Source organism: Callorhinchus milii, unplaced genomic scaffold (genome assembly GCF_018977255.1).
Source record: "Callorhinchus milii isolate IMCB2004 unplaced genomic scaffold, IMCB_Cmil_1.0 Scaffold15, whole genome shotgun sequence".
Taxonomy (NCBI): domain Eukaryota; kingdom Metazoa; phylum Chordata; class Chondrichthyes; order Chimaeriformes; family Callorhinchidae; genus Callorhinchus; species Callorhinchus milii.
In genome coordinates, this window is record NW_024704756.1 from 10,250,611 (window position 1) to 10,276,481 (window position 25,871).

A 25,871-nucleotide genomic window follows, 5' to 3' on the forward strand; every position below is an offset into this window, starting at 1 on the left:
ACCACAGAGGAGGGGCAAGAGAAGAGAAGGCCTAAATTGTTCCCATCATTGCTCCACATCAGTAGAGAAAAAAAATCAGTCTCGCCACAAAAATATACAGTTTACTGTAAAGCATTTCCGAGATTTATACAGCGACGGGCGCTATGCACATGCAAGTTGTTGTTGTACGGTATATTCCTTGAAACCCTCCGAGACGCCTGGAAGACGCGACGAGGTGCCACATCGAATTGCAAGGATTCCTGATTTAAAAAAAAGGTTTTACGGTAAAAGCTGTCGGATCGCTTAAAGAGAGCCCTCGGCCTTGGGAAGGGGCACAATCTTTGCTGGCAAGAGGTGTGCCAGGGATCCAACTCCAGGGGCCAAAATGTACTTGCCTTGGAGGGGGCGCGGCGTAGATTTACCGGGTTAGTACTACCAGGGACGAAGGGGATGGGTTACGAGGATAGCTGACCAGTTTGGGCCCTATATTCTCTAGAATATGGAAGAATTAGAATTATAGAAACCTATAAGATCATCAAAGGGCACGACAGAGTAGATAGTGGGAGGTTGTTTCCCCGGTTGGAGAAACTAAAACCAGGGGTCCCGACCATAAAATCGGAGGCAGTCCCTTCGCACTGAGTTGAGGAAGAACTTCTTCACTCAAAGGCTGACGAACGCATGGAACTCACTGCCCCGAAGGGCTGTTGACGCTCAGTCCTCGAACATATTCAAGACTGAGAGAGAGAGATTTCTTACCGCGAAAGGGATTAAGGGGCTAATGGGGATAAGGCAGCGTCAGGGTATCAGCTGGAGTTAGGTTAGAAGATCAGCCATGAGTGAATGGCGGGGCGGGCTGGAAGGGCTGAATGGCCTCCTCCTGCTCCTACATGTTACGTTGGGTTAAAAGAAGTCAATGCAAGAATGGACTTGAAAGACCGACCAGCAGCTGCTGCTGTTGTTACTGCTGCAGTTGCTGTTGTTACTGCTACAGCTGCTGCTGTTACTGCTGCTGCAGCTACTGCTGCTGTTACTGCTGCTGCAGCTACTGCTGCTGTTACTGCTGCTGCACTGCTGCAGTTGCTGTTGTTACTGCTGCAGTTGCTGTTGTTACTGCTGCTGTTACTGCTGCTGTTGCTGCTGCTGCTGTTACTGCTGCAGTTGCTGCTGCTGCTGTTACTGCTGCAGTTGCTGTTGTTACTGCAGCTGCTGTGACTGCTGCTGTGACTGCTGCAGCCACGCGGTCCGGCCAACAGGAGGCGTCGGACTCGGGAGAACGAAGCGCTGCTTCGGGCGGGACGGTCCTCCGCGACCGGCGAAGCGGGGCCGTGCGCTGCGAGCGACCCGCCCGCCCCGCCCCGCTCCCGCGCGTTAGGAGGGCAACACTCAGGGCCAGAGAGAGAGAGAGAGAGTGAGTGAGCGAGGCCGTTGAGACGACCTCCGCACGGCGGGGCGGGCGGTTGGGCGGGTCGTGACGCCTCTCTGTGCGTCAAGGGGAAGTGCTGCAAAAGCGGGACGTGGCTTCAGAGCCGAAATAGCTCAGTTGGGAGAGCGTTAGACTGAAGATCTAAAGGTCCCTGGTTCGATCCCGGGTTTCGGCAAATCCTTTTTAAAGCAATAAAGCAGCAGCAAAATTTGACCCCTCTCAACACCTACGACTACTTTACTACTACTACTTACTACTATAATAAATAATTAATAAATAAATAACTAACCACCACCACAACTACAAATAATTATATCATTGTGAATTAAGGCCCTTCGTAAAAACATTTAAATAATCGCTCAAAACGATTAACGTCGTGAACTCATTTCGATGGGGGGGGGTTCCCCACTCACTTCAACCAACGAACGAACGAACGAACGAACGAATAATCGAACCATTGAAATTTATGCTGAAAATCATTAACGGAAAAGGTAAGCAAATGAAATTAAAATTATTCCGCACCCCCCACCCTCCCCCGCCCCACTTTCCTCCCCCCGCACTCCCGGTCGGTAATTGTGCGCACATTTGCATCCGCCCACACATCCGGTTGATTTTACATCCGCGCAAGAGGGTCGTCAACAAAAAGTGACGCGTCGTCGCGAAATAAAAAATGCGCCTCAAACGTTTCGCTCAAAACACTTTGACGCTACTATTAATGTCATGTATTTTCCTTTTACGGCACGGGATAATAATAATAACAGCAATAATAATGATCCTTGCGTTCGATACGGCGCCCGCCTGATGTGAAAAACCAATTCGAAATGTTGTTAGAAGAGTAACAGGAACAATAATAATAATAACCCTTCCGTTCGATGCACAAACGTTTCACGCCTTGAAACGCTTCCCAGGAGGATTTTTACTGTGAGGTTTAGTGACTGTATCTGTAGGCGAATGTGGGCGGATGAATTCCTCAAAGGTAATGCGACCCGGAAAGGTTTCCATCGTCACAAGACGCTTCCTGCATTTTCAGTTTCCTCCCCGATACATTATATAAAACTGGGGGGAAAAAAACAAGACTGACGGTTTAGCAGATGGAACTTATACTGGGAACGTGGAGCGAGCTGACATAATGCATATCACATTGGAAGAAATGATGGATTTTAATAAGTTCGGGAATTCGAAAGAGTAAATCAATTCAATCTTTAACTCGGTGGTACAGTTTGGACTGTTAACAAGTCAAGTGGCCCACTGAGATACCAGCAGCTTTGCGGATGTTTTAAACAGCGTAAACATCTAAAAGATGGCAAGGATGGAGAGTTTCATAGAACAACTAATCGCAACCCCAGTTATGAAGTTTGCTGACATCTTAACCTCCGCAAGAAATGGCATTCAGTAGACCTTCTTTCTACGCGGTCAGAAGTAATATTTTTGATAACTGCAAATTCTCAGTGAAGAATAGCTCAATTCCCATTGTAGTTCGATGCCTCCGTTTAGGTTGGAGTAGCAATTAGTTGGAACACAGGAAAACAGGAAGAGGCCATTCAACCCATTGAGCCCGTTCCACCCGTACCTTAGATTTTGCCAGATCTTTTAATTCTATTACCCTACCTTTTCGCCGCACTCCTTAAATACATCCACTACCCAAATATCTGTCTCTCTTTTAAACGTGCTATTAATTCTGCCACTTTCTGGGGCACATCTTCGCACCCCTCTGTCCTCAGTTCTAACAGTCAAAGTTCTGGTTTGAAGGCTCTGCCCTTGTAATGAATCCCTATACCAAAGGGAGTTAGTTACTCAGTCCGACCAAATGCCATCCCAGCTCAGTTGGTAGCGCTCTCACCTCGAGAGTCAGAAGGTTGTGGGTTGAAGCTGCCCTTTCGGATTGAGCTAATAATCGAGGCTGATACTCCAATGCAGTCTTGGAGGAGTTCTGTATTGTCAGAGGTGCTGTCCTTCAGATGGAATGTTAAACCTCGACGCTGTCTGCCTGTTCACGTGGAAGTTAAATATCCCACGGTATGATTTAAAAAGAGAAGGAAGCTTTGCCTGGTGTTCAGCAAAACTATTCCGTGCCATTGTTCGTACTCCACGTGAGCCTCCACCCCTCCCTTCTCCCTCGTGTATGCAATACAAATGTAAACAAAATGGTTAGATTTGAGGCCCATTTGACAACACTAAATGAAAAGCTTAATAAGCCTGGAATGTAAGTACATTTTACATAGCATTCTGGAAATATGTGGCCAACTTTCAATGTATGGATTAATGTAGTTGAGCTAGAATATATAATTGCAGTTTTGGTTCCCAGAGAGAAAGTATTACCAGGGCAAGTGGGATTCAGAAACTGACATATTTTAAGAGTTCGAGTGTTCAGTCTTTTCAATCAATTAACAAATACAATTTGTGGAGTCCTGTCGCTTAGTGGTTAGAGCACTCGTTTTGCAAGCGAGACCTTAGTTCAATTCCAGGCAGAGGGCGAAACCTTGGGCAAGTTTCCTTACTCCACACAGAGCCTAATAATAATCCCTCCAAAACCAAAAACAATAATAAATTGGTCATTTTTAATCTACGACTGTTTGTGGGACATTGCTGTGCGCAGTTGGCTGCCGCGTTCGCCCACAAATATACAGTCAATTCACTTTACAGTATGTTCTGTGAAGCGCTTTGGGACATCCTCCCGACGTGAAAAGCACTATATCAAATGCAAGGATTAAAAAAAATCCAGTTCAGCAACTCTGAATAAATTAAGAATATTTTTTCAGAAAATCAGCAATGGGAAGCAAACTTTTGTGTGAAATTGAAGTGCCCTCGACAACTTTAATACATCTTTAAACATAGTGTGATTGCAATGTTAAGTAAAAACAGCTGTGGGTCTGTTCTGAATTAAGTCAAATACAACCAGACTTTAAAAACAAGGCATCGCTAAGGAGCAAAGATAGTTTAGAAGTTATTTTCATTAATTTGCACTAATTGTAGTGATGTCTGACAGATCTTTGGCATCATGAAGATAACCACCTAAAAGGCAATTCCAATATTTCTCAGAATTCTTCCCAAGGCCTTTAGATTTGTTTACAGTGGTTCGCACTGAAATACATCTCAGCCCATGTGAAATCTGTAAAATGTTATTACTAAATGTGAATAGTAATGAGAACAAAATGCTCTTAATGAGTTCTGTTGGAGGAGGGATTAAAACATTTCCCCTCGTTTCCATTTGCCTCCTTCACAACTGGAAAGTTGGGTAGCAAAGCGTATGGAATTCTCCACAATGGTTGCCAATGATAGCAGGAGGCACGCCCCATCTCAATTCTTTCTACTCTCTCCGCCTTGTATAATGTGCCAAACTGAACAAACACATACCATCTGTGTGGGCTGTTTCAAGTAACTCTCACTCCTAGCTACTTCATCTACATGCAAGGAGAGTAACCTGGATAACACGCCCCTCAACAAGATATGTGCATTTTCTACACATAAACTTGTGTGCATTTACGTCCCTCTTGTTTTTAAAATGCCAAAAGATCCCCTCATTCATTTCTATAGAACTGTGGAGAACTCTCATTTATTTTGACTTCAGTCTATGCACACTTAAAGATGGAATTTCACAGTCAATATGTTTCAAGTACTGGTAGCTTTTATTATTAAATATTCTTGGTGAAATGTGAATGTTGACTTCTGGGATGAGATGACCTGGAGAAGCTACTTAATCTGACAATGTTTATTTAGTTAAATGTTGAACTAAATAGGTGCAACATTTAATAGTAGTTTGTACAGTATAAAAGGTTAATCTAAACATTGCTTACAAGATCCTAAATATGCCCATTTCAGATACAATACAACAATATATATTTCCACATGTAATTTGTTTGCTTAAGTACTGTAGAATGCAGATGCCAGATAATTCTAACCAATTGTACAACCAAATGCATTTGCATGGCTTTTTTTAAAAAAAACTGCTAAAGTAATATTAAAGTTTTCAAAGTGGAAAAAATTCAGAAAGAACATTCGATTAACTGTTGCATGAATCTCAGATTGTGGGTTCTTTAGTTTAACACAAGAATTCAAACACTCAGAAATTCGATATTCACACATATTTACTCAAAAGAATTTGTGGCAATCCAAGATGACATTCCTTAATTTACGTTTTACACAGCGCAGGCTCTGTACCGTCATTAAAACCGCCAATCACTAGAATCGTTTCACAACTTCCGCCGATGACATTTTGCATGGCGTTTAAAACCAAAACTAACAATCAAGAATTAGTAAAATGATTAGTCTTAATATATATAAATCCTGAAATGATGTGATAAGGCTTTGAAATATGTAATGGGAGGGGAGGGGGGCGGAAAGATGACTGAAAGCAGAATTTACAAATGAACACACAAGCCAAAAGATGAGGTTTTGGAAAAAAATTTGGCTGTTCCCTGGATGGATGCTGTGTCTTTGTTTTTCAACCATGTGCTTTCTTTGCTGGCCTGCCAGCTGAATTTCAGCCAATGTGCATACATTTCAGACACCGTTGTATTTTTTTTTCCCCCCCTTGTAGAAAAGAAAACGGTCTGAAAGCCAAAAATAAATTCTACGACATCCAAAGGAACAGTGTATCTTTCAAAGCCTCAAGTTGGCACAGCTAAGCAATGAGCAGCTAGTTAGCTATATACAAACCATTCTTCCCACACACAAAAAAACTATTTAAACAGTTGCTCCTAATGAATGAGAACCTCCAGGATGTTGTATAAACAGCAAATATGTATGGTTTCGATCTTCTGTGGACTGTACTATTTGTCAAAATTTATGGAGCAGAATTTTGGAAAATATTCATTGACCCTGAGCTAGATTACAAGTAGTTTAAATTCTGATATAAAAATATAATTAACATTACAACAAAAGCTGGAATCAAAAGAAGACGATAATGTTACAGTCTTTAGGCTGGAAATTAAATCCAAGAGGAACCCGATGGCTGTAACTGTGGGAAGAAGTGCAGGAAATTCCCTACTTTCTGTCAGATCCTGAAACCCAGTGCACTGGGCAGATCGAGCACACGTCAACAATTTATAAAAAAGCTATGTCTTTTCTTATGTATTTCTATGCTAGGAAATATGAAAATCACTGTACTCGAGCCAACATTGAAGTTCGTACAGTGCCAAATTCCAGCCAGGAACCCCAACTAAAATTTTCCTGTCGCCTCTTTCCATACGTGTAAATGCTGCTGGAAGGTTAAGTAACAGATTTCTTTATCAACTGGTGTAACATTCATACTTCTAATCACTCTGTGCAACTATATAACCAAAATAACAACTTCTACTTCAACTTATACCAGTTTTGCCTAGCACAGGTAATAAAACCTTAACTACATAAAACAGTTACTTTTGTGCATCAATAGGTGCTGCATTATTCCAAGATACCAAGATAAATAAGCTTGCTTCTGTACAGATATTCACCATGACACAATTTTTCAATGCACTGTTAAGATTTTCTTGCATATGGTCCAGGCTTTCTTTAATGTGGTAGCACAAGATAACAGGTAGAATGATTTGTTCTTATAAAAAAAATGAACACGCAACTGCATTAAAGATTCGTGTGCTATAGTGACCACATCTTAAAATGTAAAAGCCCTGTGTTCAGGTGTACTGAGTGAAGAACCATACTGTCATACGGATACAGTGATACCAATGGCAGCCTAAATACATTTGAAGCACTTTTATCAGAAAAGTAGCAACCATATATTGTTGTGACTTTAAAAACAAATTTAAAATTAAAGGCAAAGTCACCGGATGGTACGAGTGAGAAGAATAGTTTCATTTTTTTTAAAAAAAGAGCAAGTGCAAAGTTTCTCTGCACCTTCTGCGATTATCTCAATTGTCTCTGTAAGACCGTCACCAAACAGCTGATGAGCAGGACGAGCTGAGCGGGACCATTGCTGCAAGCGACATTGCTGTCGGAACCGTTTTTGTCGTCGTCAATGTCTTTGGGATCCATTTTGTTGGGATTGATTCTCTTGGGCTTTAAGGGCATTCGGACCAGAGGTACATCGGTACTGGTGAAGTCAAAATCTAAATGGCAATCGGTACCAAAGCAACCGCTTCCACTCTCCTCACCACTGCTTTCATCACCTGGGGCAAAACACAACAAAGTCACATTAAAAAGATGCCCCCCTCCTCGCATCTCCCGCTCCCGCAAATAATTATGAATGAAAAACAAAACACATTCAGTTAAGGTTTAGACCCATTCTAAATGGTTTCAATCCGCCAGAGAGATAACAAGTTAAAAGGTAGTTCTCCCAAGTTGTCCAACACTAGAATGACTGTCGATACATTACACAACTATTGTACTTTTAGGAATCATCAACTTAAGATGAACATCTTGGGCTATATTTTCTGCTGGCAAAGAATTAAATCAGGTTCATTTCTATGAAAGGCTCTTTCAGTAATATTGCTCAGCTGATGCCCAGAGCTCAAATTAGTCCATTCTTCTAAACGTTCCACTGCACTCTGTTTGCAGTCAACTTGGTTCCAAAGTAGAAGATACCTAATATTTACGACTGTTCCTCTCCTTGCCCTCTCCATCCCCAATACTCAGCCGCTAAACAGCATGGTTGGAAAAGAGGGATCAAATGGTCTCAATCCAAACGAAGGAAAAAATAGGAGAGGATAGAGATGTTCTATCACCGTTTGAGAGGTACTTACCGGTGTCTTGAAAATCGACATCGTTTCCATTATATGCATTCTTCAATTTATTAGTTACTGTCCGGAGCACCATAATGTTACGGCGAATCACAATGTCTGGTTTGGTGATGTCCACAATTACAGCTGGGTTGTTGATCTGACTTGCTAGGCCATTGCCAGTCACTGAAAACGTGTACCTAGAAAACATGGTCCCACGATAAGTAACAATCATATTGTGGGGTAAGTAGAAAACACTATTCTTTTGGAAGTATATTTCTTTAAAAAAGCCCTATGTTTGCACATGTATACTCCCACACTTTAGGAGTATTATGCAAGCCACCAAAGTTACAAGATCTGGCTGCCCACTCTGCCACCTCATATTTCGATGATGTTAACGATTCAATAATAATACTTTTGATATAGCATTTGATATAGCACTTTATCACGTATTCGAGACATCTCAAAGCGCTTCACAGAATATACTGTAAAGTGAATTGACTGTATGTTTTGTGGGCGAATTATTTAGTCAGCAGTTCTCAAATAGCTGCACTGACAGTGGGAGACCTGAAAGCAGTGTTCCCTTTGTAGATGCTTTGTGTAGTTTTGAAGTCAAAGTATGCTGTAGCTCTGTGATCAATTATTAATGATAATAATCCCTGCATTTGACATAGCACCTTTCACATCAGGGGAAATCTCAAAGCACTTTGCAGGATTTACTCTCAAAAATAGTGAATACAAATTTAAAGGCTCTTAAAAAAAAAGTCTTACACCAGTTTACTTCAACACTTCCCACAAACAAGGGGAAGGTTGAACAAAATGTCCAAAAATATTTTTTTTAAAAAATAAGTCTTAAATGTTTACCTGCTCTTGTTACTGCCGTTCCAACATTCGTCCTCCTCAACAGTGCTAGCTGAGATATTGTGACTGCAGATGTTATTTGGAAGGGTGGACCAGAACTTCTTTGCCTGCTTAAGTTTTGCTTTCACATTTGTCACCTAAAAAGCGAACAAATAAAACACAGTTCTGTTCGATGGAAACATCCTGGTCTATGCAGTATGCTTAAAACATACACACATAAGCGTGTCAAGCAATGTTATTGATACTGTAGGCCATTCAACTATTTCAGGAACATCAACTCGGGGTTATGAAGCTGACTAATTTTGATCATCTCTAGCCTGGGCTTGTCGAGCTTCATTTCAGGCTGAGAAAAGCAAACTCAAGAAAGACCAGAGTCTGAAATTCAGAACCTCCTGTTCTGAAATGGTAACGACACATCAACTCATAAAGCCACTGGGATCTTGCACAAATTCAGTGAGGGTGATTTGTTTCAAAAATTCAATTTCTGTAGAAGTTTAAGATGGGGGGGAAACAAACAATTAGTCACTAGTGCAATTTAAAATCCCATCTTTCATCCCTGCTGCATTTTGAAAATATGTGGGTTAGCAACAGGAACAAACACAGACTGATAAGGTTACATGCAGTGTAAAGACGAGATCAGATAGGGAGGTTTCTATGGCCGTCATTCAAGATAAAGTCATGGTCCTTGTTCTGAACAAGCAATGTGCAAGATGAAATATCACCATCTGGATCACCACTCTTATCAGTTGCACAGAATCGTGGAAGTATATTTCTATACTAGTATCTTTACATTTAGTAATTAAAAATACTTTTATGCAAATCAAAGGTCGCAAATGAGCCTGGAGACGCACCTAATTGATTCCAGGCCTAACAAGTTTTATACAATTCCAACATATTTCCCGCACATCGTTATTTAAATGTGCAGAAAATATTCCACATTTATCTTATGATGTTGAGTAAAACAAATTTAACTGCTGGACAACCCCAGTCATTTTCTTATAATAAAATAATTCACGCGAAGGAAGGAAAGGTAGGGAATTTCTGCTTAAAACATAAACTTTTATTTCCAAACATTCTCTTTGTCGTCAGTTGTCCACAGTAAACCGATTACCAATGATAATAGCTAAATACACGTTAACCATATCCGGAGACTAATGAATTTGACTGAAAGGAATGAACTGACTAAAATTAGATGCTCTTTTATTACAGAGGAGGCAATCTTCTGAAAACAGAGGATAGAATTACTCAAGAAGTTGTTAAGCTGCTCATTGAATGACTTTTACAATTAGGTATTTTAGCAGAACCATACTAAAAGGTTACTAAAGTTAGAACATCAATCAATTCTAATCAAAAGGTTTGCCAAAATAAGTCTAAATATAAACTCACTACCAACATCAAAAATTAGGTTTAATCTTAGTTTAAAAAAAAGCTATTCTTGAGGTTTGGTATATTGTTGATATTTCAGTTAGTAGCACTCTTGCCTTTTGATCAGAATGTTGCAAGTTCAAGCTTTAGTTTGGCATTTGAACGTAGTCTAGGCTCACACGTTATGTAGTATTGGGGCAGCTGACAAGTCTAGGCTCACATATGTGTAGTAATGATGGGTGTTACTTGTCAAGGGTATCACCTTTTGGAGGACATTAAATTGATGACCCTTTTGCCTACTATCAGGTGAACATTAAAAATCCCATCAATACTATTTGAAAAGAGAATGTTTGTGTCCAGATTGGTAGGACCTTCCTGCCTCATTTACCTACAAACAGTTGGCAGACATAATACTGGTGACTTTGTCATTACAATAAGGTAAGGAGTTGTAAAAATGGTTTTCTTTTCGATCATCCTTACTGTGCATGAGCTGCACATGCAAGTGTTAAGTAACGCAGTGCTCTATATTCACACATAAACAAATGTGTATGACTAAGAGTTTAAAGTGCACTTTGTACAACTTTCAGTGAGAATGTAGATATACCCGAGTCATGAATGTGATATGATCTGAGCAAGCTCTCTGATTTGGCCTTGATTATTGCTGAACTGCAGTTACATCACAGCAACACAAATTACAGTATGTAGGTTAACCAGAACTATGGATGTGCTGATTATAATCGCTTCAAATTATTACATTAATACACATGTAAATTTTGATGTGGCTTTTTCAAAGTAAAGTTTGACGGGGCACGTTTTTAAAAGCTAACATTTGTTACGACTCGACTTCGCCATAACTTGCCCATTAATGTCTCGGAGCGCTTCACAGGAACCGGATCAGATGTCTAGCAAGAGAGGAGGGCATGGAGGGCGAGTGGGGAGGCGACTGCAGGCACGGTCAAATAGTAGTTTTGAGGCAAGATTTAAAGACAGAGGGGGAAAGATGGAGGTGTAGAGAGAGGGAGTTACAAAGCAAGCAGCTGAAAGCCCGACCACTGATGGTGGGCAGAAAATGCTCAGCAGGCCTGTGTTTGCGAAGCGGAGGGGGAGGGAGGTAAGCAGAAAAATAGGGTAGGACAAGATCAGAGAGATGGGGAGATGCTATAGAAAGCAACACAATTCAAAAATTTGCCATGTTTTTCTACTGGATTCTGAGAGGGAGAAAAGGAAAAGAAAGTATTTGATTTTTAAATACTCCAAATAGTATTTTATTTTTAGATTCTACCGTTTACAGACTCAAACACATCAAAGGAACTTTAGCTGCTTTAGGCAAAGTTTTATTTTGTTGAATCATTAGTGGCTTTGCAACCATGGCTCTGAAAAGGATGCAGTGCTTCAAACCAAAATAATTTGGCTGCAAAATGCTCATTTATAATCCTGATCCACTTCTACGTGAGCGAAGCAAAAAGTCCTCACATTAACTTATGATGCACCTATTCTGAACAAAAGGTTTGCTATAAATCTCCACTGTTAACTGTGTGCTTTATTTCACTTAGACTCTTGAAGTACCAAAGCAAAATTCAGAAGCACCGCTTACAAAACCAGGAAAAATGCACTGTACAATCCCATCTCTTCTCACCTATTAGGTCAAAGGAAAGCTGATCTACTATGACAACTGCCCATAGAAATGTACCAGAAGGCAGGTGGTTGCCTGTGGAAGTGTAACTATGAACAAGTCATGTTTTGAAGTATTACTAAAAGGGTTTAAACTGAAATACATGTAGTTAATACCGAAACCTAAACTGAAATAGTCCAACAAAGAGTGTCTCCAATTATATAGCTGTAGTGAGCCTCAAGGGTGCCCAGCTTCGATACTTTATATTAATGAAAAGATAGGAATCGAGGACAATGATGATAATTTCAGGTTTCAGATCATTAAACAATGAAGATTAATCGAATTAAAACTATTCCCATATGAAAACGGACTAAATAAGGGATAAAGATTCAAGTGTTTAAAATGATAAAGGGAATAGAAAAAGCCAATTGGGGAGAGGTTATTTTGTGCAAATCCAAGGCCAAACCACCAGAGGACACTCCAAACTGAAAGCCATCGCAAGTTCAAATCCTGTGGCACTTGTCTATTCAGGCATTAATTCAGTGCAATGCTTTGAAGCAGAGCCATTTGCATCAGACAGACTGGAATTATACCAGAAACGTTGACTCACTTTCCTTTCTCCATAGATGCTGCCTGACCTGCTGAGTTTGTTTCTGGAATTATACTGATGATCCAACATTCCTCTCACTCACCTCTGCTCCTCCATAATACAGTGGCAAGCACTCAATTTTTTTTAATTACTAAAAACAACAAAATTACATTTGTAAAGTGCCTTTCATGTCGGGAGGACGTCCCAAGGCGCCGGACGGACAGAGTTTCGGACTCGAGCTGGGAGTCCGGATCGGGGAGGGTGGAGAGCAGGGGAGAAGCAGGGTGATCGAAAGCACGGTCAAAGAGGAGGGTTTTGAGATGGGTCTTGAAGGAGGCAAGGGGACTGTGGGCTGGTGTTCCAGAGGGTGGGGGCAGAATGGCAGAAGGCCCGCCTACCAATAGTGAGGCAAATGAGGTGGGGGGAAGTGAAGCAGGCCGGAGCCCGCTGAGTGGAGAAAGCGAGCAGGATGGTAGGGGGTTAGGAGGTCACAGAGGTAGGGAAGAACAAGACCATGAAGGGCGTTGAAGGTCAGGACCAGGATCTTGAACTGTATCCTCTATGTGATGGGAAGCCAGTGGAGTCGGGCGAGTGAAATGGGAATGCGAGAGTTTTGCTGTTAAAATATTTTAGGGCAGTCCAGAAACTCCCATTTTTCACTTTAAGTATTAGCTCTGCATTGCAGGCAATCCGACCAGAGTTAAGACTATTCCCTCAAGGTTATACAGCACAGGTCATGATACAAATCTGAAACAGCTCTTGGCAGTAGTTTTGCCAGCTCAGTTCATCTTTCTCAATCCTCCGTTATACAACATTTTTAGCGTCCATTGAATACCCAAACTTAATTGAATCAATTCAAATTGTGTTGTATAAAAACAACAGAAAGAAATGAAGCTCTTCCTGGCAGACTGGAGATATTGAATATATTGCCAGAAAATATTGACCCTGACCCAATTGAAACACTCAAGAAATCGGTTCTCGCTGTTCAGAAGGCAATGTGGAGATCCAGGCTTAGAGAAAGGAAGAGGAAAGCAAAGAATGACTGAGTTGGCTCCTTAAACAGACATAATGGATTAGGTAGGATTAGGTTCATTCTCATTTCGATATTATATTCGTATCCCAGCCTTTGAATTTTATTTTCATCCAATCCTCAAACCAGATGCTTTGAATTTATTCCCTGGCTGCAGGCTGCAAACACTCTCCTTGCCTTATTCTGTCTTCTCGCCCTCTCTCCCCACACCCCCAACCACCACCACCACAGTTCTTACAGGCGATCTTGTCAACTAAAGATTGGGTCCCGTCTCCATCTCACCCGTCACTGACGCAGGCTCTGCTGCAGAGGGGGGGCTGCCACTTTGAGAACATTAGTGATTAACAGGAATTTAGAATCATTGGCCACATCTCCCTGACTTGCATCAGTTAAGCAGAGGAATCTGCTAAATCTGCCAGGTGTGAAATATAGAAAAAGGTACAAAAACAACACAACACACTGAACATGAACCCAGGATATTCCTGAATACACTTTCATTGTTTAAAGAATGAATTAAACATAGAAATCCTTCATGATATAGTGTGCATCATTAAGTTTAACGCCATACTTTCACACACTCACCAGTCTATCCAGGCTTGTCCCAGCTGCTGTGGTGGGACGCTCCTCGGGACTATATGGTCTGAAACGGGCATTAAAGCCGTCAGAAACTGCTCGCGATGGCCGGCTCAATGAAACTGGCTTGGGTTTCCCACATCCCTGAAACACCTGAAAGAACACAATTAGTCGTCACTCACAAGCGGTGCTCAGTGCTTAGCTTTAGTATTGTTTCCTTCATTCTTTCGAAAGCAGTTTATCCTTCATGTTCAATAGGGACCGGCCCAGATAAGCCGTGGAGAATTTTCACCTTTATTTCCCTTTATTAAAGGAGTTTAATGACCATACTGACTGTGAAACGTACAGCTACTGTGAACATATAACTAATAGACTTTAAAAATCTATCAGTCAATTTGCCTTCAAAGAGAAGCACACAGTAAAAGGCATCAAGATAATTCCATGTTGTCACCCTACAACTAGAATCTAGATAAATGCAATTTTTTTAAAAAATTCAGTACTGGGTTTACTTTGACTTAGTGTCAAATGAACAGTTTACATCTTATGTAAATCTTAAGAGTCCTTTTGGTACATAAAAGCATGCAAATATTCTTGTAAAAATGCAAGTTTTCCCAGGAGGACAACATTTCTACACGATCTCACTACAATCTGTAATAACTCAATCTGAGTCAAACAAATCAATTGAACAAAGATATACCATGAGAATTTGAAAAGTTATTTTCTCTCGTCAGACCACAGAGCATAACATTTTACTTTCCCTGTGACTTGCTCCAAATTATTGTCTGGAGCAATCATAAAGGAATGCGGAGAATAAACAAATGAGTTCGACTGGATTTTAACCAAGTCTTTATACTGCAGTTCAATGCAGTTTCAACGTGCTTAGTTTCCTTTTACTTGTTCAGAGTCATTTGTTCTTAGTCACTTCTGCACTTTCTCCCAATTATCTTTATACATCCACTCCTTTCTGCTCTAAAAATCATGCAACACCATAGAAAGTTGTACCTATACACATTAATTGTCAGGACAAAGAGTTGGCATCAGAGCAAGTTTCAACACTTTCAACAAAGGAATTCAAGGAATTTGAATTCTGGCTTGCTCGCACAGCTATATAGATACTGAAAGTATTGGAGAAAACTATTGTACCGTGCTTGTTGTTGGTACACTTGGCAGCACAGACAAAAAGTTTTAAAAAAACCTGAACCATCCTATCAATTCAAACAGCAGAGGAAGTACAGCGCTTCCAAAGAACAAAGCACAAATGTACCTTTTGGGACACTTGCATGCTGTTATCCTGCATGTTCATAATTGCATCCGAAATCTTTACATCAATGGGATCCATGACTGATTCAATATTGAAGGGGCCTTCCAGTCTTTCTGCCACCATCAACATCGCATCTGTAAAACAGAACAGGAACACATGAACACGGTACCAGGCATTCTCACGGTCAGAATTTTTCCATTCTTGGTTAATGAAAAGCTAACTTTTGTTTCAGTCGGAAGCACTACTTTACGATCAATTTGTGCCACACCCAGTGTTGCAAATCCCAAGATACAAACGACAATTATATCTCCTACCAACAAGTTCAGTGCTAACCTTCTTCTATCTATCTTCTTCTATACTTATAAAATGACAATGTCTGTCTGCACTTCAAGAATGATCTCAATAACTGATTGACATAGAGACATGATTTATAAGACCTTGCATCTGGTAGTGACGTGGGCATATTTGTTTTCGGGTATCTCCAATCGTTCATGAGTTATTTTCAGTTTTGCGTTTTTCACTGCAGTTACACCTGGTGGCCGAGTCAAAGTGGTGCTGTGGCATCGTGTGGCACAGGGCACCCACACAACCAAGCCACAGCAACAACAAAAAAATAAAAATTTTAAAGCACCGGGTCCTCCCACAGGAGTCCTCCCATCAACACACTTGCTGCTTGGAGAGTGTAGGAAAAACTGCTCCTTACTGTTGCAGAATAGCATTTGCACATTAATCTGGGGAGTAATTACATCAGGACATAAATCGACATATCTATCCATAGAGTACTGTGTTCAGGAACAGAGAAAGGTTGTTCCAGATATACACAGTCCAACTGTGCACTGAAACGTTAGCTTTGAAATAGTAGGAAAATCCAGTGTACAATTTATTTCAAGTTATCAGTCATCAGCGCTGTAATTACTGTAAAAGATCAAGTGGCTGGAAACTTTACACTGTGTTATGTATTTCTCCCTTCATGCACTCATTAGAATTTTTAAAGAATGTAGATGCTTTAGCAACAGCTACTAGAACTTACCCCTGGTTGATAAATGTACACATGTGGCTGTAGAGTACAATTATACTGCTGCTTTTGTGAAAAGAAAATGCATAACCTCAACCCAAAAACAAATTCTGCTACAGTCAACTTTCCTGACAAAATGTTTGCACGTTTTCTAAGAGATTCATTAATCTGGTGGTAAGTAATCTATGACTTAATAGCCTTTTGGTGAGGTGGAAATCAGCAAATAAATTTCAAATTTAAATGACTAATGGAAGCTCTCAGAATAAAATCAGTTTGCTCTCAAGAAGGGTCATTCGTTTTCCAGCCAACCACCCCTAACACATTATGAATAAAGAATATACACATACAGTAACATGCTTAAAATTCTTCTTAAACTTTTTCCACATTATTCCCACACCACAAGATAAAAAGGGCCAGATTACTGATGTGTTGTAAAAGCCTGAAAAGAAACATAAAACCAATTCTTCTGGTTCTTTGGCGTCTTTGTAAACTTAAAGGCAGCCAGGCCATGCAGAAGAGCATGGGAATGCTGGGCTGATGTGCACTCTTGTTACTTGAGGTGCCATGGCATTACATGTATCACAGCTTAGGAATGTGAATGATTGCTGGCAGTTCCTTCTTTGACTGCTGATATAGAAAATGCATTCAGCTTCCTACAGAGCAGCCATGACTGTGCATGAAAGATGGGTTGGGCGGGCGGAGCAATAATTGATCAAGGGAGTTTATACTGATTATTAGTAGCAGAAATAGAAATAATAATAAAAATAATCCTTGCATTTGATATAACGCTTCTCACGTCTTCTCGACGTCTCAAAGCGCTTCACAGACAATGTTGTAAAGTGAATTGACCTTTATTTATTTATTTATTTATTTATTTATTATTTATTTATTAAATTTGTGGGCAAAATGGACAGGGTGCCACATTTAATTCTTGTGCATGGGAGGGGGAGAATAAAAAAGAAAGAAAAAAAATGTTCTTAAAAACAATCTACCGGGGAGGTATTTGTATTGAGGGAAATCAGTTTGCCGATGCAAAGAATTGGCTTGGATCAACCCGACATCAAACCTGACAGACAGGGGCTTCCTTCCAGTAGCTCTGACTGACAGCATTTAAAAAATGCCAACACCATACAATCTGTCTCAATTGTGGTTGCTGGTATGCAGATTTCACAGCTGCATTTACTCATACCTACAGACCCGACCTATCCAGCTTCTGGGCATTGGAAGCTGGCATTCAAATGAAGCAAGCTCCCATATTTGCTCACCTGCAGGCACACAACATAATTCTGACCTTCTGTGGGCATTCATGCAGTGTGTGTATATGCTCCTCATAGCCAACAGCAACAGGTCAGCACTCGTGAAAGTTTACTTAATCCTCAAAGAACCAGGGAAAGTATTTGTAGCGCCAACTCTACTCAATTCCCATTTATTCGGGTTAAGCATGGAATTTTTCACTCCATCGTTTATCAAACTATTGCGGGGCAATAGTTGCACAGCAACCAAAATTATTTACAATCAGCAGCTCTGGAAAAGCAGAAGCAGTTCCAGATATCTGAAAATGCACATAGATCAAAGAGAAAAATGCGACATAAGCTCAATACTAAAATTAAATTGCAGTGACTCATAGATTTTCCAACCACAGGCAATACAAGCTTAGTTAAAAGAGTTCATCTTTGACCGTATAAAGCAGACTTAAGAGCACATCCGTCACTGAGTCTATATTATAGTAGGATTTCAAACAAAGTTGGAAATAGATTTTTGTATTAATTAAGGTGCAAGTCATCAGCATATCTGACACCAGAACAAGATACATTTTGAAACTCACTCCATTAGCTTTCGTGCAAAAGCAACGAAAAGAGAGTATAGAATTTTATGATTCAGCTGAACCTATTAAAAATTCTCATTCTGTATTTTGCTCCTATTTCAGGGCTGTGCAGAAACTTCAGCCTTTTTTAAAAAAAAATCCTTTCTGTGAAAGACGAAGCTTGTGAGAAATGGATTGTCTACAGATTGAAAGGTCTGGCCATTTAAAATCATGCTTCCGCCTATGTTCCTGTTCACTTCTCACTAACCTGTGCTAGTTCATTTCTCACAAACCCATTTCAAATGCATTTTCTTTGTTTCACGTTTAAAAATAAACTTACTGAAGATTTCATTCTTCCTCCTCATCCTGCAATCTTGCTTAATCTGTGCCATTTCAGCCCACTTTCTCTCACCAAGTGGAACAAGTTTTGCCACTTGTCCAGATAAAGACCACCTAAATAATAATCTTAATAAGAATCCTTGCATTTGGTATAACACCTTATGTCAGAAGGACGTCTCAAAGCGATTCACAGGATTTTACTATGAAATGAAGTGATTGTATTTGTAGGCAAATGCAGCAGCACAATTGTGCCCAACAATGTCCCACAAACAACCATAAAATGAGTGATCAAGTTTATTTGGGGGATTGTTGGCCAGGACATCAGGAGAAACTCCCTTCTCTTTTTGAATAGTGTCATGGGATTTTTAATGTCCACCTGAACAGGCAGATGGGACCTCGGTTTAACATCACATATGAAGGACGGCACCTTTGACAACCCCCCAATACTGCACTGGAGTAGCATCTTATACAATGCGGGATTTGAACCCACAACCGTCTGACTCAGAGGTGAGAATGCTACCACTGAATCAAGCTGAAAAAGCTGGTGAATTACACGTTCATAAAGAAAGTGTGATCCAGAGCAACTTTCGAGCAACTTTCTGCCAAAGTTCTCTGAAGCTTTGTGTTTGAAAAAAGCACCAATAATCCAAGCTTTGCACATGGGTTAATCTTTGCAACATTTCATAACAGATTCAATGGAATAAGAAACATGACATTTTGGTTGATACTTAAACTAGTTTCAGTTCTGAACACCCCAGTGACCTTTGGCAGAATGGTTTACTACTGTGTGGCTTTTGAAAATTGTTCAGCCACCATCTCTATGACATGGTCTGACCTAGAGAAAAATGCATTTGTAAAAGCCCAGAGGCAGAGTATGAATGAATGAATGGTAGCAGCTGTGTAACGTTGGTAACTCCTTTTTTGGTTAAATGCTCAAATATGCTGTTCATTGCAATTGTTTTGCCCAACCAATTGTACCAAAGCCTGAGCAGTGTTCTGGACACTTCAGAGGTGGTTTATTGCACATCACCAACCTTTTCTTTGACAGTGTTGTTTATTTGGATACAACAAGGCATTGGTGGAAGCATGTCAGTTACCTAATCGCATAGCCTGGCAGCTGTGCACAGAGTAGGAAGGAAAAGAAAGCAGGGGTGAAAACAATTCCTGTCCAGCTCCACTATTGGAAAAGCTATTGGAGACAATGCCGCCATGTCATGTCTTCCAATAAGTCCACTTAAATTATTCAAAATGGGCCCAACTAGGAAAAAACATTAAATGTCAAATTGATTCAAGATACACTTACAAATAGAAATTCATAGCAGGAAAATGGTAAATGATATTCCCTCAACAACTATATTAACTTATAAAATACAGTCATTGCACTTTAGAGTGAAAATGCTGTGGAGCGCTTTGAGATGACTTTGTAACATGAAGGGTGCTATATTAAATGCAAAGATTTTTATCGTTATTATAGTACGATATTAACACCTTGAAAAAGGTAATTCCAAATTTCAGGGAAGTTTGCTTTATATTAACCTACAGTCACAGAGTTGTATTAACTGTATTAATTTACACAGATTTACATAGATTGTACAGCACGGAAACATGCCATTCAGCTCAGCTAGTCTGTGCCGGTCAGTGCTTATACTCTACGAGTCTCTTACTGCCTCCAATACCTTTCTATTCCCTTCTCTTTCATGCAAAAGTCTAGCTTTCTCTTGAATGCATATGTATATTACTCAACGAAATAAGGAATTTTATCCTCCGTCAACATCATGTTTACCAAAGCTTTGAAAGGTTTTGGAAAAACTCACCAATGAAGTTGTTCCACTCGGTGTCCAGATCCGCCTGATTAGCCAAGCAGCCCTTCATGACATTGAGGCAATAGTTGTTGCAGGGTTTCACAGTAAGCAACCCACTGCAGTGCGGACAATACATCATCTTCAACAGCGCTTGCACGCACTCGTCAGTTGGATTGACCTATTTTTAAAAAAAATGCACATTTGAATATTCAATAGCTCATTGCCAGTCATTTCATCACATTAACTGGATACTCATTGAAGCAAGTTTAGTTTTTATTTTCTTAGTTCTGCAAATAGAGTTTTTCCCAAACACATCCATGCACATTATTTTATAGCTACCCTACTACAACGTTGATGATGTGCAATAAACCACCTCTGAGGTGTGTCCAGAACACTGCTTAGGTTTCACAGACGTCACTCAGATTCATAATAGTGTGGATGAAGTTGTAGTGTCCTTTGAACAAAACAAATAATATTTATTTAATGGAGGAAAATAGTGACAGATGGTTAATGACCAGGAGATAACTGCACTGTGAAACATTACTGATAAGACGATACAGACAGAATGTGGAAAAATAGCTATCAGGAGGTGTGAAAATATTTGAATTGGTTCCTCCAGTTGTGATCTGCAGAGAGATATAGCTTCAGTTTATTAGTCATAAAAAGGAACCAACCACACTGCAAGTCCTGATATAACCTATTCAGGCTTTGAAAGCAGAGTTCTTTACAGGACAAGAAACCGAAACAACAGGATGCCTGTAACTCACTGTTTTGCTAATGTCCAAAATGTGCATTTGTGGCAATTTCAATAGTAAACCCTGAAAAGAACTCAACAAATCGGAGCGTCAAATCTGTAAAGACACACTTCAGCTGCTGCTAACGATAAAAGTTTAAACTTGCCTTCCAACAACTGCATTTATAAAGGTGTTAAAGATAGAATTGTCTTGTTTCCAACAACGCTTCCAGAACAATGCTTCCTTCCATCTGCAATTTCTGCTCACATAGTTGGGTAACCACTACAAATAAAAATCTGAGGACATGTCAAACCATGTACATAAAATGTACTTGTCCAGTATGCTACATGTGCAGACCTTTTACTTGAATGTCTGAGGGAAAGTTAATATTGCAGTGGACTGCGATGATGAATGAATAAGCACCCTTTCCATTCTACCTGCGTCACCCAAGTTTTAATTCAGTGAAGGCTCGGGGAGTAAAAGTCTACCCTTTTTACTGCCATTTAAAGCATCCTTAAATTAAATTATGAAGTCCAGTGCACAAAACTGTTCACACTGGCAACCACAGAGCCACTGGGTTTGCTTTCCTAACACAGGATGCACACTTTGACATTGTCATTTTCAATTGTAGTTGTCAATTTTAGACATGAAGAGGAAAATGTCAGACACATAAGTATATAAAAAAGATGAGCAAATCTTGTTTTGAGCTGTCGAACTTTAACAATCCATCCTGGCCCATCTATAAGCAGTATTGAGGCTCATTTAAGGATTTTAGTCGCTGTTTAATTAATAATGACATATTTAACTCTCATATTTGGCGATATGGACTAAATAGTGAATTATTCACAAGCTGCAGTTTTGACTCAGTTGATGCTTAACAAATCAGAGGTGACTGCAAGAAAAGCAACCTGAGTAATGTGCTGATCTGGAGCACAAAGTCAGATTGTATCCTTTAGGAAAGGGTATTAAGAGGTAAAATAGTCAAATTTAACTTTTAAGGGCACTTTTGCAGTTTTTGTGTAAATGCCCAGTGTATGGCACTAAGTATACAGAACACAAATGGTCCAAGCTTGCCTATCTCATTAAGGATGCAAAGAGGATTGCTAAAATTAGCCCCCATGTCCCTGGAGTTCATTCTGAAAACTCATTTAAACTTCTTACAACCATTTAAAAGTAATTAACAGAAGACCCATTTCACTTGCGTTTTTAGTGCTGAAATAACACTGAACTAAGGTCAGTCCAAGCTCTGAGGCAACGATTAGTATAATCAGATAGCATTTATTTGCTTAAAAAAAAGTTGCAGTAGAACTAACACAGGCCCAAAAGAAAGTAAATATGCACATCTACATATACATTTATTACTTTCAATCCCTAAAGTTTATACATATTTAAGCTTTATAAAAATCCATGTTTTTGTTTAGTTATAATTACCTTCATCCAGGTGAACTGGTTAATCCATCCAAAAAGTAGTTTAGCATCTTTAACTTGTTCAGAAAACTAGGTGAAGGGCCAGATAGGGGAGCAGATTAGATAGATCCAGGAGCAAAGGTGAGGAAATTTTAACTTGGGAATTTGGAAACCTGCAGATTGTAGGAAGAAGGGAAGAAATAACTCTTCCTGAATCAAGTGACTGCCACTTCTTACTGACTGGTTGAGGGCAACTCAGACATATCCTGAATAGTCACAGTCTGGATCCCAACATTGTATAAACAAGTCATTAAGCTGGAAAACTTTAAAGCCTTATTGAGCAACAAAACCAAGTGGCCAAAACCAGGTCTTTGGACATGAATCCACCTGCATGAACTTTTAACAACAGGGACATTTGAGGAACAAAAAAACTAATAATTGAAAATGTATAGTAATGTGCACCATCTTTTTTGCCTCACTGTTTAAAGAAAACATGGTTTCTATAAAGACAAAGTATTCCAAGTGGACTGCAACCTGAATAGATTGTACTTCATCTTGCTTAGGATCACACCCAACCTGAGAATATATATGCAGCATGTATGCAGCAGGCTGCATTCCTACAAGTGACCCGCACTACATCACCCAAATGCTTTTCATCTAGGAGGCCTGTTGCTACCAATTGACAACAGGAAGTTTTCTCACTCAAAGATTTGGAATTTCTCCAAGGTAGGTAGGCCGTTAGTTGGTAAAAAAAAACCTTATTCTATTTTCTTCCCCTTCCTCCAAGATCGAGGTGGATAGATTTTTTGTTAGATAAGGGTATCAAGGGATATGGGGCAAAGGTGGGTAATTGGAGTTGAGGTACCAATCATCGATGATCTAATAGAATGGCGGAACAGGCTCAATGGGCTGAATGGCCTACTCCTGTTCCTTTATTCCCCCTCTCACATTCGAATACTATTCTTTAAGTTAAGGAGATAAGCTAGTGCTCAAGTACACCTAGCGTACAGACATTAAGTGCATATGCAGTTCCAATCATCTGAAATAAAAAGGCAAGAAAAATTCAACATGAATGAAAATCCAAACAATCACTCTTCTCTTTCCAACATCCTTCAAAAAAGGACTGAGTTTGAACAACTAAACTCTGAAAATACAAGAAAGGACACAGAAATTGACCTGGCTTGGTAGATGTGCTCTCCTAGCTTCTTTGGGGAAGAACTAGGCTCCAGGCTTCCAGTTGTCATCTCCTCTCAAACCTACCCCCCACCCCATACACTGAAACCGCCACCCTCCACACCTGCCCCCCACCCCCCACTCACACAACATGGGCGAGATTGGGAATTTCTCTAAAAAAGAATCTGTGTACCGGTATCTGGCAAGGCGACAGGCCACCGGGCAAGTCACTGAAAAGGATACAACCCCCCATTAGTGAATAGGAAAACAATCTTTATCTAAGTCTGTTAAATTTAAGGAGTAGAGCAAGAAAATCGCGAGAGGAATGCATTACTGCACTGCATTATTATTACCCTTTCATGTCCGTCTGGCAGAAACCCAACAACCACTTCAGTTTGATTGCACGTTTTTGAACGCAATGTGCCAAATGCTGCTCTGACGAATATTCACCTCCTTTCTACATCACCCACCAAAGCCAGGTGTACAAATAAAAACTATAATTAATACAATCTCACATTTTTTAGAAAGTTGAATACTGTATATAAGGTTACAGGTTCAGTTAATCTCCCATGTAAAAAATCTATCCTTTCAAAAGCAAGCTCAAAGAGTCAAACTTACTAAGAGGATTATACTGTTTTAGAAAGTGGCTCAGGTAGGCAGGTTACCAATTGTGCTGTGTCCAAGAACACAAAGTCAGCTAATACTTTAAGACAAAAACCTGATCTTGTGAGAAAGTCATTTTCGTTTATGAAGATTGTCAACTCGGCAATAACATACTGCACCACGTTTATTAAAGTTTCTGTAGCTACATAGATATGCAATGTCAAAAAGCTTACAATGCATTCACTTCAGTAACCATAAAATTCCATCGAACATTAGCAGAAAATAAAGCTTTGCTGCAGAGACATGACCCGGTCTGAGAGTTCTGCTGGTGAAGCAGCCTTTTTATTACATTACCTTTGCATTGTTTCATTTAGTCACTGTAAATTGGGTCCCTTTTATCAGTTTGTTTATTTAGTCTGTGTTGTTTGCCATTATTGTGGCTTCAGTGGTGGGCAAACAAAATAATAATAATCCTTGCATTTGATATAGCGCTTTTCACGTCGGGAGGACGTCCCAAAGCGCTTCACAGAACACACTGTAAAGTGAATTGACTGTATATTTGTGGGCGAACGCGGCAGCCAATTGCGCACAGCAATGTTCCACAAACAGTTGTAGATTGAAAATGACCAATTTATTATTGGTTTTGGAGGGATTATTATTAGGCTCTGTGTCGAGTAAGGAAACTTGCCCAAGGTTTCGCCCTCTGCCTGGAATTGAACTCGGGTCTCTCGCTTGCAAAGCGAATGCTCTAACCACTGAGCTACAGGACTCCACATATTAGCACAGATCCACCAAGTTGGTGTAAAGATTACATCAGATACATTTAATAAAATGGATTTTGTCTGTGACCAAGGTCTGCATAATCCACCCAATATTCTAGACAAAGAAAACGCCAAACCAACATAGGTAATGTAAATAAGAAAGTATTTTTGGCACTTTTCACTCAAGAGATGCTCAGCTTCCCCCAAGAGGCCTCAGAATTTATTGAAATTAAAATCACAGAAACTACTAACTACTGATAGACTGTAAGATAAATCTATTGCTTGAATAATTGCTGCAAAGAGGTAGTTTTTGACCATCTTTATGTGCTAAGTATTAAAAAAATGCACAAAATTGAATTAAACATTTGTTTTCATTATTTCCCCTCATCAACAGTGAACACAATGTCTAATGCAGCTCCCACCTTCCAAAGCTACACCTGGCATTGCAGCTGTGAGATCACTTAATAAATCACCCAAAATGTTGGGAAACGAACACAAGTATGGATTTCATGACTCATTTCAAATCTGATTTAAAAGGCAGTCTTTTAGGAGGATAGAAAGGCTTTTTTCTCTCTCTTTCAATTTTTCTCACTCTACACAATTCCTGGAAAGGGGCCGGCATCAGATCCCTGACTTTCCACTCAAGTCTCATTTCCAGACAGCATGTTCTCACAATTCTATGGCTCACTCTTCCTTGTCCAACTGCCCAGATGTCATCAGCAATTCACTAAATAAGGCATCAAGAGAACAATCCATAGTTTAAATCTCCACAGTGCTATACAATAATTAGAAATATCATGTTTACAAATAAATAGTATATTTGATTACATATGTAAAGGATGTGTCTTTATACAAATCTAGAACCTAAATAAACACCAGATTAAGGA

The 25,871-nt window shown here is 39.9% G+C and overlaps 1 protein-coding gene and 1 non-coding gene across 2 annotated transcripts in view; one reads left to right on the plus strand and one right to left on the minus strand.

Annotated features, from left to right (window-relative positions):
* Positions 1 to 1,504: 1,504 nt before the first annotated feature.
* On the plus strand, positions 1,505 to 1,577 carry trnaf-gaa. The gene has a single exon. It is a non-coding gene; the product is annotated as a tRNA-Phe (tRNA).
* A 3,432-nt stretch (positions 1,578 to 5,009) lies between these two features.
* Positions 5,010 to 25,871, minus strand: part of gpc4 (glypican 4) — a 73,457-nt gene continuing 52,595 nt past the window's right edge. Inside the window, exons 4-9 of the mRNA XM_042340661.1 lie at positions 20,319 to 20,484; positions 15,350 to 15,480; positions 14,095 to 14,238; positions 8,920 to 9,053; positions 8,080 to 8,255; positions 5,010 to 7,506 (exon numbers count right to left, since the gene is read on the minus strand). Coding sequence (XP_042196595.1) covers positions 7,244 to 7,506; positions 8,080 to 8,255; positions 8,920 to 9,053; positions 14,095 to 14,238; positions 15,350 to 15,480; positions 20,319 to 20,484 — 1,014 coding nt within the window. The 3' untranslated portion in view covers positions 5,010 to 7,243. The remainder of the gene's footprint in view (positions 7,507 to 8,079; positions 8,256 to 8,919; positions 9,054 to 14,094; positions 14,239 to 15,349; positions 15,481 to 20,318; positions 20,485 to 25,871) is intronic.